Genomic DNA, 12,895 nt, shown 5'->3' on the forward strand with positions numbered 1-12,895 from the left:
CTCACAGTGGTGTCAGAAACCAAGAGCTGGGGGTATTCGAGGGTTAAAATAAATATGCAAAGGATTACCTATGCTGAAAAGTTAAGAAACAAATGGTATAAATAAAGTATAGGAGCTTTCCTTTTGTGTATATTTATCTTTTAAACACCCCAGACTATTATTGTTCATGTTAATCTAAAACATCCGGAATATGTGTAGGCATAGGAAAGGCATTATACTGGTAAAGACAGACAAAAAAGTAAAGGAAAACTAACCTACATAAGAAAGTGAGATGTAGAACATGTAAGGTTAGATAGCTTATACAGTTAGCTAAAACTGAGTCAAACTAACACTTATGTGCATATATTGCAGTTGTTTTGTTTCTGCATGTGAATTGCATTACACCAATTTGTTCACGTATTGACATACACTCATATCGACCTTAATATAATCAAAAATGTCTACGTTTCATTTTTGCTAAACAATGTTTTAAACATGTATATATCATACTTCTTCATCGGGTTGGTTTGGTGTGATGTTAAAAGTTCTGGAGGCTTATAATAATACTGAACTGCCTCCCCTTACTGGACGCATTAAGAACAACAGGGGTGTAAAACTGCCTGGGCCGTAGATCTGCTACTCCTATAGTCTGCAGTGTACCCCACCTCGAGCTCGCTGCTGTCAAACGGAGAGGTGTTTCCGCGCATGCGCAGTGAGGAGGTCAGACGGGCGAGCTGCAGCGGGGCTAAAGTTTACTCACTATCGCCTGTGATCGCGCATTTCTGATCAATAATTCTGATCAGAGGCGATCGCTTCAGCCGGTGAGTATATGCATGTGTCTGTGCTGCGGGCAGTATCAATGCTAACGCGATTGGCGATGTTTTGAGAGTGTGTGTCGTGTGTTAGCTGGGAAGATGTGAAGAGTTTGACTCTGAATCTTCAGTTTGTGGTTCAGCAGAGCCAGCTTCATTATAAACGAGTGTTTCAGCCTCGAACCGGGAGGGTTCATTTACAGAGGAGGCATTTACAGAGGACATAAACACGAGCTGTGCTGTTTTACTGCAATAATCTCCTCACAGGCCTCCAGCTAACGGCTAATGTCAAAACACAAGCGTAAACACGGCGCAGGACTGCATCTGCCACAGCGAGTGTGTGTTTACCGTCATCACTGACACCGATCCGACAGCTCCAGAATCACCCCTGACCCCCGGTATTACTGACATAATGCTCACTTCCAGCCTTTATTGTGGAGAGGAGCAACAGGCGCGACACAACACTGCTGAGGAGGACATGAGGCAGGAGATAGTGAATAAAGTGTGTGTGTTTATGACATTCAGCTGCCCTTCAGATCTCCATTCACGATCACACACACACACACACACACACACACACGCACACACACACACACACACCTGTGAATGTGTGCAAGCATTGATTCAGACAGAAGAACTGCTGTTTAGTGGAATGCAGTTTACTGTAATGTAATAAATAGCTGACAGAAGTGTGTGTGTGTGTGTGTGTGTGTGTGTGTGTGTGTGTGTGTGTGTGTGTGTATGTGTGTGTGTGAGAGAGAGAGAGAGAGAGATAGTGTGTATGTATGTATGTATGTATGTTGTGTTTTTCTCTCTGTGTAAGAGTCTGAGTTTTATTGGGAGAGTGTCTGTGTGTGTTGTTTACCTGTGTGTGTTGTTTATCTGTGTGTGTTGTCTAATTCTGTGTGTGTGTGTGTGTGTGTGTGTGTGTGTGTGTGTTCATCAGGTGCGCAGTGATGCGCGGCAGTGCGTGGTGTGTGTGCCCGCGGGCTCCTGTCCTCCTGCGTCGCTGGCTGTGTGCGGGAGGCGGGGCCCGGAGAGGCGTGCGGGTCTTCAGCTCAGAGGCTCCGCCCACTCTGCCCACCCGCGCCCGCGTGCTGATCTGCGGAGGCGGAGTGGTGGGCACGTCGGTGGCGTATCACCTGGCCAAACTGGGCTGGACGGAGATCCTGCTGCTGGAGCAGGGCAGGTGAGTGCTGCACAGGTGCATTGGGGGATACACTGCTGCTAGAGGGCTTAGTTCCTCATGCGTGTGTGTGTGTGTGTGTGCGCCGTAGGCTCGGAGCCGGCACCACCCGCTTCTGCGCAGGCATCGTGAGCGTGGCCAAACCGTTGTCCATCGAGAGTCAGATGGCGGATTACTCCAGTGCGCTGTACGAGCGGCTGCAGCAGGAGACCGGCGTCAGCACCGGTGCGCAACACACACACACACTCACTCATTATACACTCACTGGCTCACTGTGTGTGTGTTTCCTGCAGGTTTCGTGCGCACCGGATCTCTGTGTCTGGCGCAGAATCAGGACCGGTTTCTGTCTCTGAAGCGGCTGGCGTCCAGACTGAAGTGAGCCGCTTCTGTTTCTCTACATGAGGACAGAAACACAGAAATCTGGAGGAGTGTGTGTGTGTGTGTGTGTGTGTGTGTGTGTGTGTGTGTGTGTGTGTGTGTGCACAGAAGGGCCGGATGTGGCTCCGCCTACACACTTTAGTGCTGTTGATGCTGTATTTGACAGTTCACAGTCTTCTAATTCTCTTGCCATTCAGCATATGTAGAGCATCAGCTGTATGACTCACCTGATTGAACACTGAATCACCTGTATGACTCACCTGATTGAACACTGAATCACCTGCGCGACTCGCCTATGTGTCTGCAGGGCTCTGGGCGTGGCCTGCAGCATCATCAAGCCTAAAGAGGTGTCGAAGCTCCACCCACTGGTTAATATTCATGATCTGGTGGGCGCACTGCACCTGCCGGGGGACGCTGTGGTTTCTCCACCAGACGTCAATCATGCAATGGCGATGGCGGCAGCGGCTCACGGTATGCAGAGATGCGAGTGTGTGTGTGTGTATCCTGTCAGGTGTTTCTGTGTCGTCAGCTGATGTGTGTTTCTGTATTGTCAGCTGACGTGTGTGTGTGTGTGTGTTTCATCTGTCAGGCGTGCAGATCTTTGAACACACCAGCGTCACACACGTGCTGGTGAAGAATGGTCACGTGGCCGCAGTGGAGACTGATCGCGGGTCAGTGGAGTGCGAATACTTCGTTAACTGTGCTGGACAGGTGAGTCTGGACCACACATGACCACCCACAATGCACTGCATATCTGAGCTGTCACACAGGGTTGGTTAACCCAGAATTCTGTGTGTGTATGTGTTTGTTTGTGTGTATATGTGCTTGCGTGCATGTGTGTTTCAGTGGGCTTATGAGTTGGGTCAGAGCAGTGAGGTGAAGGTGTCTGTTCCTCTGCATGGATGTGAGCACTTCTACCTGCTGACCAAACCTCTGTCTGAGCCGCTACCATCCAACAGTCCAGGTGAGGCTCCAACTAAACCTGCAGGCACAGCTACACCTGAAAACTGAAAACACTGAAACTACACCTGAAATCACTGAAACTACACCTTAAAACACTAAAACTACACCTGAAAACACTGAAACTTCACATGAAAACACAAAAACTACACCTGAAATCACTGAAACTACACCTTAAAACACTGAAACTACACCTGAAATCACTGAAACTACACCTTAAAACACTAAAACTGCACCTGAAAACACTGAAACTACACCTGAAAACACTGAAACTTTACATGAAAACACAAAAACTACACCTGAAATCACTGAAACTACACCTTAAAACACTGAAACTACACCTGAAAACACTGAAACTACACCTGAAAACACTAAGACTACACCTGAAAACACTGAAACTACATCTTAAAGCTACGGTCACACTGGGCTTTGTGTGTGCGAAATTCTGTCGTGCGGCGCTGCGAAAAGGGGCGGGATTAAACAAGATAATTAGACATTAAAAAAGCGAGCGATTGCTCCATATTTTAAATTTCTGTCCAGAGAGGTCCTGTTTTGATCCTCGATTGGTCTCACGCAGTCAAGTGATGCGATTTAGCAGGTTAGAGTTCACCAAGCTTGAACTTTGCACTGCAGCAACCTGCGAAACTTAACGCATGACCCCGCGTTTCCGGTCTGACGCATTCGCGTGCGTATGAATGGAAGTCTATGGGAAGAAAAGTCAAGTGTGACCGCACCTTAAAACACTGAAACTACACCTGAAATCACTGAAACTACACCTTAAAACACTAAAACTACACCTGAAAACACTGAAACTTCACATGAAAACACAAAAACTACACCTGAAATCACTGAAACTTCACATGAAAACACAAAAACTACACCTGAAATCACTGAAACTACACCTTAAAACACTGAAACTACACCTGAAAACACTGAAACTTCACATGAAAACACAAAAACTACACCTGAAATCACTGAAACTACACCTTAAAACACTGAAACTACACCTGAAATCACTGAAACTACACCTTAAAACACTAAAACTACACCTGAAAACACTGAAACTACACCTGAAAACACTGAAACTTTACATGAAAACACAAAAACTACACCTGAAATCACTGAAACTACACCTTAAAACACTGAAACTACACCTGAAAACACTAAAACTACACCTGAAAACACTAAGACTACACCTGAAAACACTGAAACTACATCTTAAAACACTGAAACTACACCTGAAAACACTGAAACTACACCTGAAAACACTGAAACTACACCTGAAAACACTAAGACTACACCTGAAAACACTGAAACTACACCTGAAAACACTAAAACTACTGAAACTACACCTGAAAACACTGAAACTACACCTGAAAACACTGAAAACACTAAAACTACACCTGAAAACACTGAAACTACACCTGAAAACTCTGAAACTACACCTGAAAACACTGAAACTACACCTGAAAACACTGAAACTACTGAAACTACACCTGAAAACACTGAAACTACACCTGAAAACACTGAAACTACACCTGAAAACACTAAAACTACTGAAACTACACCTGAAAACACTGAAACTACACCTGAAAACACTGAAAACACTAAAACTACTGAAACTACACCTGAAAACACTGAAACTACACCTGAAAACACTGAAACTACACCTGAAAACACTAAAACTACTGAAACTACACCTGAAAACACTAAAACTACACCCGAAAACACTGAAACTACACCCGAAAACACTGAACCTACACCTGAAAACACTGAACCTACACCTGAAAACACTGAACCTACACCTGAAAACACTGAACCTACACCTGAAAACACTGAAACTACACCTGAAAACACTGAAACTACACCTGAAAACACTGAACCTACACCTGAAAACACTGAACCTACACCTGAAAACACTGAAACTACACCTGAAAACACTGAACCTACACCTGAAAACACTGAAACTACACCTGAAAACACTGAAACTACACCTGAAAACACTGAAACTACACCTGAAAACACTGAACCTACACCTGAAAACACTGACCCTTCACCTGAAACTACACTTTAAGTTCAACATTATTGGATTTCAGCTTTTAGCAGCACTGTTCACTCGCGTTTGAAATAAGGAAGATTATTGACTCTTCAAGCGTAATATGAAATGATTCGTCATTTAGTTAGCAAACCAGCCAATTTCTATTCTCTCTCTGTTTATGACGATTTCTGTTTCTATATATAAATATGAACCCTAATATGTGTGAGATTGTGTTGTGTGTGTGTGCGTGTGTGTGTGCGTGTGTGCACAGTGGTGATTGACATGGATGGACGGATCTACGCTCGCTCTTGGCATGGAGGAATCCTGTCTGGAGGTTTCGAGAAGAACCCCAAACCCATCTTCACTGAGGGACGCAACCAGCTGGAGGTGCAGAACATGCAGGAGGACTGGGATCACTTCGGTGAGTGGACACACACACACACACACACACACACAATTATTTTAATTCCTTCAGAATGTTTTACTGGTTTGATTGTGTGTGTTTGTCTCCACTCACTGGAGTGATCCCAGTCCTCATTTGTGTGTGTGTGTGTGTGTGTTTATGTGTGTGTTTGTGTGTGTGTGTGTATGAGACAGCAGAAATGCAGAATTGCAAGGCTGTTGTGAACCTCAGCTCTGTCCTCGTCGTGTGTCTTCATCTGGCAGCGTCTGCATCAGTCTTTGTTGCTCAAGTGCTGCTAATTTTATCTGAAGGGCAGTGAGAGTGTGTGTGTGTGTGTGTGTGTGTGTGCGTGCGTGTGTGCGCGTGTGTGTGTGTGTGTGTGTGCGTGCGTGCGTGCGTGCGTGCGTGCGTGCGCGTGTGCGTGTGTGTGTGTGTGTGTGTGTGTATGATTGTCATACTAGCCGCTGTTCTGCTGATAGTGAAGGTGTTCAGTTTCATCACCAATCACAGCGGCTCATGAAAGGCACGGCTCACACACGCACACATCATTCACACACACTTTCCTTCTTCTGATGAACACTTGATAACGTGTGTGTTAAATGTTGGAGATCTCGTTGTTTTTGCTCCTGCAGATAAAATATTAGAATATTAGAGTCAGAGTGTAAGTCTGTGCCCGCTCCACCAGCGGCTCTCAGGTGTGTGTGTGTGTGTCTGTGTGTGTGTGGAGTTCTCCTCTGCTGTGTGCTGAGTTCTCCTTCTCTGCGGGGTGTGTGTGCCGAGTTCTCTGCTCTCTGTTGAGTTCTCTGTTGTGTGTGTGTGTGTGTAGAGCCGATGCTGAGCGCTCTGCTGCGCCGGATGCCCACTCTGGAGGCCTGTGAGGTGCAGCAGCTGGTCAACTGCCCCGAGTCCTTCACGCCGGACATGCGCTGCCTGATGGGTGAGACTCCGGGCGCTGGCGGATACTTTGTGCTGGCGGGCATGAACTCGTCTGGCCTGTCGTTCGCTGGAGGAGCGGGGAAGTAAGCAGCCGCTGGAGGGTCTGTGGGTCTGCGGTGATGTGTAGATGATGATGATGATGATGATGATGATGATGATGTTTATGGTTGTGTTTGTGTCCCGCAGGTTTCTGGCAGAGTGGATGACCCACGGGTACCCCAGCGCCAACGTCTGGCCTCTGGACATCAAGCGCTTCGGGAACCTACAGAGCAGCCGCACCTTCCTGCGGCACCGGGTGATGGAGGTGATGCGTGAGTACGAGGACACTGCAGTATCTGTGTGTGTGTGTGAGTGTGTGTGTGTGTGAGCTGGTGAAGTGTGTTTCTGCAGCATCAGACAAATGCTTGGATTAAAGTATAAATGATCAGACTGAGACTGCCGGAGCTGAACCGGTGCTGTACTCTGACTTTACCACCTCTCGGCAGTGCAGTTTCTGTGCTCTACTGAGGCGAGTTTCTTCACAAGTGTTTTGAGTTTACTCCAGAACTGTAAACTACTGTAGCAGCGGCTCACACACACACTCATCCAGGGCACTCCGCCCTCACTATGTCATGTCCACCCTCTCTGCTCTCAGCCACACCCACACAACTCTCAGCTCCACCCCCACTGCTCTCAGCCACACCCACACAACTCTCAGCTCCACCACCACTGCTCTCAGCCACCCCCCCACAACTCTCAGCTCCACCCCCACTGCTCTCAGCCACACCCACACAAGTCTCAGCTCCACCCCCACTGCTCTCAGCCACACCCCCACAACTCTCAGCCACACCCACACAACTCCCAGCTCCACCCCCTCTGCTCTCAGCCACACCCACACAAGTCTCAGCTCCACCCCCACTGCTCTCAGCCACAGCTACACCCACACAACTCTCAGCTCCACCCCCTCACCCTCAGCCACTCACACAACTCTCAGCCACACCCACACAGCTCCCAGCTCCACCCCCACAGCTTTCAGCCACACCCACACAACCCCCAGCTCCACCACCCCCACTGCTTTCAGCCACACCCACACAGCTCCCAGCTCCACCCCCAGTGCTTTCAGCCATACCTACACAACTCTTAGCTCCACCCCCACTTCGCTCAGCCAAACCCACACAACTCTCAGCTTCGCCCCCATTGCTTTCAGCCACACCCACACAACTCTCAGCTCCACCCCCTCACTCTCAGCCACACTCACAGAACTCTCAGCCACACCCACACAGCTCACAGCTCCACCCCCACAGCTTTCAGCCGCACCCACACAACTGCCAGCTCCACAACCCCACTGCTTTCAGCCACACCCACACAGCTCCCAGCTCCACCCCCAGTGCTTTCAGCCATACCTACACAACTCTCAGCTCCACCCCCCCTTCGCTCAGCCAAATTCACACAACTCTCAGCTTCGCCCTCATTGCTTTCAGCCACACCCACACAACTCTCAGCTCCACCCACACTCATCACCACACAGCTGACCAATCACAGCTGTTGTTCTCTGCATCATGAAGGTGACACCGGACCTCCCGCCGTCAGTCATCGCAGTGGTGTCAGCTGTTGTGCTGTGTGTGTTCTCAGACATGTGTAATGAATAACTCTGTGTGTGTGTGTGTTGTCAGCGCTGCTGTATGAGCTGAAGGTTCCGCGCTGGGACTTCCAGACGGGCCGGCAGCTGCGCACCAGTCCCCTGTACGACCGGCTGGACACACAGGGCGCCCGCTGGATGGAGAAACACGGCTTCGAGCGCGCTAAATACTTCGTCCCCGCGGGGAAGGGTGAGGAGCCGCCGGATGCACCGGCGGAGTGTAGATTAGCATAGCGTGAGCCGCTGAGTAATGCTGTGTTCTGTCCGCAGACCTGCTGGCGCTGGATCAGAGTAAGACCTTCTACAAGCCGGACTGGTTTGATATCGTGGGCGCGGAGGTGAAGTGCTGTAAGGAGGCGGTGTGTGTGATCGACATGTCCTCCTTCACCAAGTTTGAGCTCACAGTGAGTCCAACACACCTCATCATAGCCTGAGTGACCCGTCTGAGGAGCCCAGCCTTCATCTGTGTGTGTGTGTGTGTGTCAGTCCTCAGGGGATCAGGCTCTGCATCTGCTGCAGCGTCTCTGTGCTAATGATCTGGATGTGCCAGTCGGGCATATCGTGCACACGGGCATGCTGAACGCCAGAGGAGGCTACGAGAACGACTGCAGCGTGGTGCGCCTCAGCAAACACAGGTTCAGTGTGTCCTGCAGTGTCAGTATATTACTCTCCCTCACAGGAGAACAAACAAGAGAAACAGCCAATCAGCTGAAGCGTGTGTGTGTGTGTGTGTGTGTGTGTGTGTGTGTGTTCACTCCTCCTCTGTTCCTCCTCCAGCTTCTTCATCATCTCTCCCACTGATCAGCAAGTGCACTGCTGGTCCTGGATAAAGCAGCACATGCCGAGCGACCCGCAGCTCCACCTGGAGGACGTCAGCTGGAAGTACACAGGTCAGCAGGTGTCCATCAGGAGTGTGTGTGTGTGTGTGTGTGTGTGTGTGTGTGTGTGTGTGTGTGTGTGTGTGTGTGTGTGTGTGTGCGCCAGATGATGTAACTTTATCATGTTTTCTTCAGCGCTGAATCTGATTGGTCCTCGAGCCATGGATGTGCTGTCTGAACTCTCGTATGTGTCCATGACTCCAGAGCACTTCCCTTCTCTCTTCTGTAAGGTGAGACGCCTGCGCGGTCATGTGACGTCTCCTGTGTGGTCATGTGACGTCTCCTGAGGGTGTTTGTGTTTTGCAGGAAATGAGCGTGGGCTACGCTAACGGCATCAGAGTGATGAGCATGACACACACAGGAGAGCCGGGGTTCATGCTCTATATTCCCATTGAGGTCAGTCACACACTCACACCTGCAGCATCACCTGCTGATCTAGATTATCATCATCTGCGGACACACACACACACACACACACACACACACTCAGAGCTGTTGTGACTCAGTGATCCTCCTTTTCCCAGTATGCACTGCACGTCTATAATGAGGTGATGTCGGTGGGCCAGAAGTACGGCATCCGCAACGCCGGCTACTACGCTCTGCGGAGTCTGCGCATCGAGAAGTTCTTTGCGTTCTGGGGTCAGGATCTGGACTCGTTCACGACGCCGCTGGAGTGCGGACGCGAGTTCAGGGTCAAGTTTGACAAGGTCAGTGTTTCAGACGGACATCTCTCTGTAGCAGTTACCCAGAATGCAACAGGAGAGAACCCTGCGACTGCAGGAGAAACAGCTGATCTCCTGCGGTCCTCTATAATAAGCACATAAGGCTGGATATGCGAGCTGTTAAACATGCTTTCTCAAACCAGCTGCATGTCTCCTCGTCATCACGCGTGTGCGCTCAGACCTATTCCAGTGGCGATCTCTTCTCTATTAAAGTAGACGGTGTTTATCTGTGCCCTTGACTTATCTTCTCAACCGTGATCAAGTGTTTAGAATGAGATCGACGCAGGACTGATGATCATGCTAACAGACCTCTATCGTATTCTCTTATCGGAAACTGAAACCTATCAGAACTTTTAGCAAAGGTGGAACTTTAATGTTATTATTGAATAATGATGCTAGAAATGTTTCTGAATGAGGTGTTCGTATGATTCATAGCTGCTAATGAACATCTGATTTTCCCCAAACGTATCTGAGTAAAAGAGCACGGTGTACTTTTACTGAAGATCAGTATCGTTTACAAACGTGTGTATTATCATAGCAGTGTACGAGTGTTTTTACTTCAGCACTAAGGTTCTGTTCTCTTTTTCTATCTGCGAGAACATCATCACATAAACAAAACATTTCCCAAACATGTTTATCATATTACTCAGTGATAATTATATTATTATTAATGTTTTTATTCGTAAAATCTGTGTCAGTCTTGAAAATAAAAGTAGGTGCTGGAAAAAGTTCTTAAAAGTCCTTGATTTTCATGGAGTTGTGCCTGTATGGACCCTGGGTGTGTATTTGCTGGTCCTGCGCTGCTGCCTGTGTGCGCTGAGCTGCGGGAGTGTGTTCATGTTGAGGACGAGACTCATCTGCACATGCTCAGTAGCGCCAGAGCAGACGGAGCAGCGTTCACTACACACAGCTCAGTCCACTGGCAGCGACACACACACTGAGCTTCAGACTGAATCAGTTCCTGATATTAGTGTTGATGTGGATCTCCCAGCTCCAGCATCAGACTCGTCCAGCACCGATGACTCTGCAGAACCCGCCACACACCGGCTGTATAACAGCACTCATGTAAACTGTCAGACCTCTGCTCCTTTACAAGTCTGCTCACCTACAACTCTGTGTGTGTGTGTGTGTGTGTGTGTGTGTGTGTGTGTGTGTGTGTGTGTGTGTGTATGTGCGTGTGTATCTGGCTCCTGCAGGACACAGATTTCCTGGGCCGGGCCGCCCTGCTGCAGCAGCGTGAGGTTGGGGTGACGCGGCGTTTCCTCATGCTGGTTCTGGAGGATCACGATGCGGAGCTGGATCTGTGGCCGTGGTGGGGCGAGCCCATCTATCGCAGCGGGCAACTGGCAGGCACCACCACCAGCAGCGCCTACAGCTACACCCTGCAGCGGCACGTGTGTCTGGGCTTCATCCAGCGGCTGGAGGGCGGCGCGCCCGCGGTGCTCACGCCCGAGTTTATCAACCGCGGAGACTACGAGGTGGAGATCGCCGGGCAGCGCTTCCCCGCCAAAGCAAAACTCTACCCGTTCAGCTCACTGTTCGCCCAGCAGCGGCGCCGCAAGGAGGACCTGGAGCTCAGCAACTTCCAGAGCAAGTGAAGCAGACAGACCATCAGTCACCTGTACCTGCACACCTGCGGGCTGAGGGACGCTGCGCTGCGCCTGCAGGTGTGGATCTGTCACTCTGCTGTGATCCTCCTGCTCCTCCTCATTTCTGATTGGCTGTCCAGTTCAGCAGCTGACAATCGTGAAACGCTAATGCTCCACTAGTGAAGCTGGAACATTTGTGTACACGTGTGTGTATATATGTGTGTGTGTGTGCGTGTGTGTGTGTGTGTGCGTGCGCCACAGAACATTTAAGAGAGACGAGTGTGTGTGAGGAAACAGTGATGGAGGCAGCTCCTGATCCGCTTCTGAAGTGCCTTCACACGTGTGTGTGTGTGCGTGTGTGTGTGTGTGTGTGTGTGTGCGTGTGTGTGTGTGTGTTGAATCTCTCTGCAGTCGGTCTGCTTATGGATCTGCCATCATTAGTGTAGAGATGTTGGTTTGTTGACATTATTGCATCATCTGTGTGATTTATTATCCTAATCGCTTAATCAAGAGCTCAGTGTGTGTGTGTGTGTGTGTGTGTGTGTGTGTGTGTGAGAGAGTAATCTTTGTACATTGTGTGTAAAGCAGAAGCACATTTGCACAGTTTAGATCAGTGGTGTGTTTAAACAAGAGACGTGTTTGCGTCACAATCAGCCCTGCGTGTGCGAGCGTGCGTGTGTGAGAGAAAGTGTCACCTGTCTGCTGTGTGTGTGTGTGTGTGTGTGTGTGTGTGTGTGTGTGTGTCAGAGCTGTCGGCACACTCCTCCACCTGCAGCGTGTGTGTGGAGTTCAGCTGTGCTCTTCTATATTCTGCAGATGATTATTTCTGTTTATATGATGGAGGAGTCATGTTCAAGAGCAAACACAGAAATAAAGCCACTCTTTTAGATTTATTGGCTCTCTCTCTCTCTGTGTGTGTGTGTGTGCGTGTGTGTGTGTGTGTGCGTGTGTGCGTGCGTGTGTGCGTGCGTGCGTGCGTGAGAGATATGAAGAGGATCAGTTCTCTGATTGATCATTAGTCTGCAGATATAGTCAATAACCTGTCCATCAGAGTAACCCAGATGAAGAGCACTGCGGGGTCAGTATAGTGTCCTCACAGTCATCTTCACCGCTTTACTGAATGTCCTGATCTTTAAGGGGGAATCAGGGAAGTGCATTTCAGAGCTCTTGTAGTAGTTTCCCACAGTTTATCTTCTCCACAGTTCAACAACAGCTTCCTGCTTCTTATCAGATTATTTCATAACTAACAAGAGGTATTTTTAGTCATATCTTCACGTTAAAACAGCTATCATAGCATTATTTATTCACAAGTGGACCTTTATAGATTTTCGAAAGCTACAGAAATTAAAAATGTAGAGCAGGAAGCACATTAGGACTGTTGTTGTTTACATTCCTC

At 48.9% G+C, this 12,895-nt stretch overlaps 2 protein-coding genes across 2 annotated transcripts; both read left to right on the plus strand.

Annotated features, from left to right (window-relative positions):
* Nucleotides 1-690: 690 nt before the first annotated feature.
* Nucleotides 691-12,392, plus strand: pdpr (pyruvate dehydrogenase phosphatase regulatory subunit). The gene is made up of 18 exons (XM_056466626.1): nt 691-800; nt 1,738-1,980; nt 2,069-2,202; nt 2,271-2,352; nt 2,663-2,826; nt 2,945-3,066; nt 3,202-3,319; nt 5,625-5,774; nt 6,583-6,775; nt 6,879-7,003; nt 8,345-8,500; nt 8,581-8,714; nt 8,797-8,945; nt 9,088-9,200; nt 9,324-9,418; nt 9,495-9,584; nt 9,713-9,895; nt 11,107-12,392. The coding sequence occupies exons 2-18, from the start codon at nt 1,748-1,750 to the stop codon at nt 11,506-11,508; spliced, it is 2,643 nt and encodes an 880-aa protein (XP_056322601.1). The 5' UTR covers nt 691-800; nt 1,738-1,747; the 3' UTR covers nt 11,509-12,392.
* On the plus strand, nt 7,010-8,338 carry LOC130236060 (uncharacterized). The gene has a single exon (XM_056466628.1). It carries the CDS (start codon nt 7,299-7,301, stop codon nt 8,232-8,234), a length of 936 nt encoding a protein of 311 aa, XP_056322603.1. The 5' UTR covers nt 7,010-7,298; the 3' UTR covers nt 8,235-8,338.
* Nucleotides 12,393-12,895: the final 503 nt, after the last annotated feature.

Source organism: Danio aesculapii, chromosome 10 (assembly GCF_903798145.1).
Source record: "Danio aesculapii chromosome 10, fDanAes4.1, whole genome shotgun sequence".
Lineage (NCBI taxonomy): Eukaryota > Metazoa > Chordata > Actinopteri > Cypriniformes > Danionidae > Danio > Danio aesculapii.

Coding starts and splice junctions, on each gene's coding strand:
- pdpr (XM_056466626.1), top strand. CDS start 1,748: ATGCGCGGCAGTGCGTGGTGTGTGTGCCCGCGGGCTCCTGTCCTCCTG. Junction 2,353..2,662: donor CGGCTGGCGTCCAGACTGAA/GTGAGCCGCTTC, acceptor ATGTGTCTGCAG/GGCTCTGGGCGTGGCCTGCA. Junction 5,775..6,582: donor GGAGGACTGGGATCACTTCG/GTGAGTGGACAC, acceptor GTGTGTGTGTAG/AGCCGATGCTGAGCGCTCTG.
- LOC130236060 (XM_056466628.1), top strand. CDS start 7,299: ATGTCATGTCCACCCTCTCTGCTCTCAGCCACACCCACACAACTCTCA.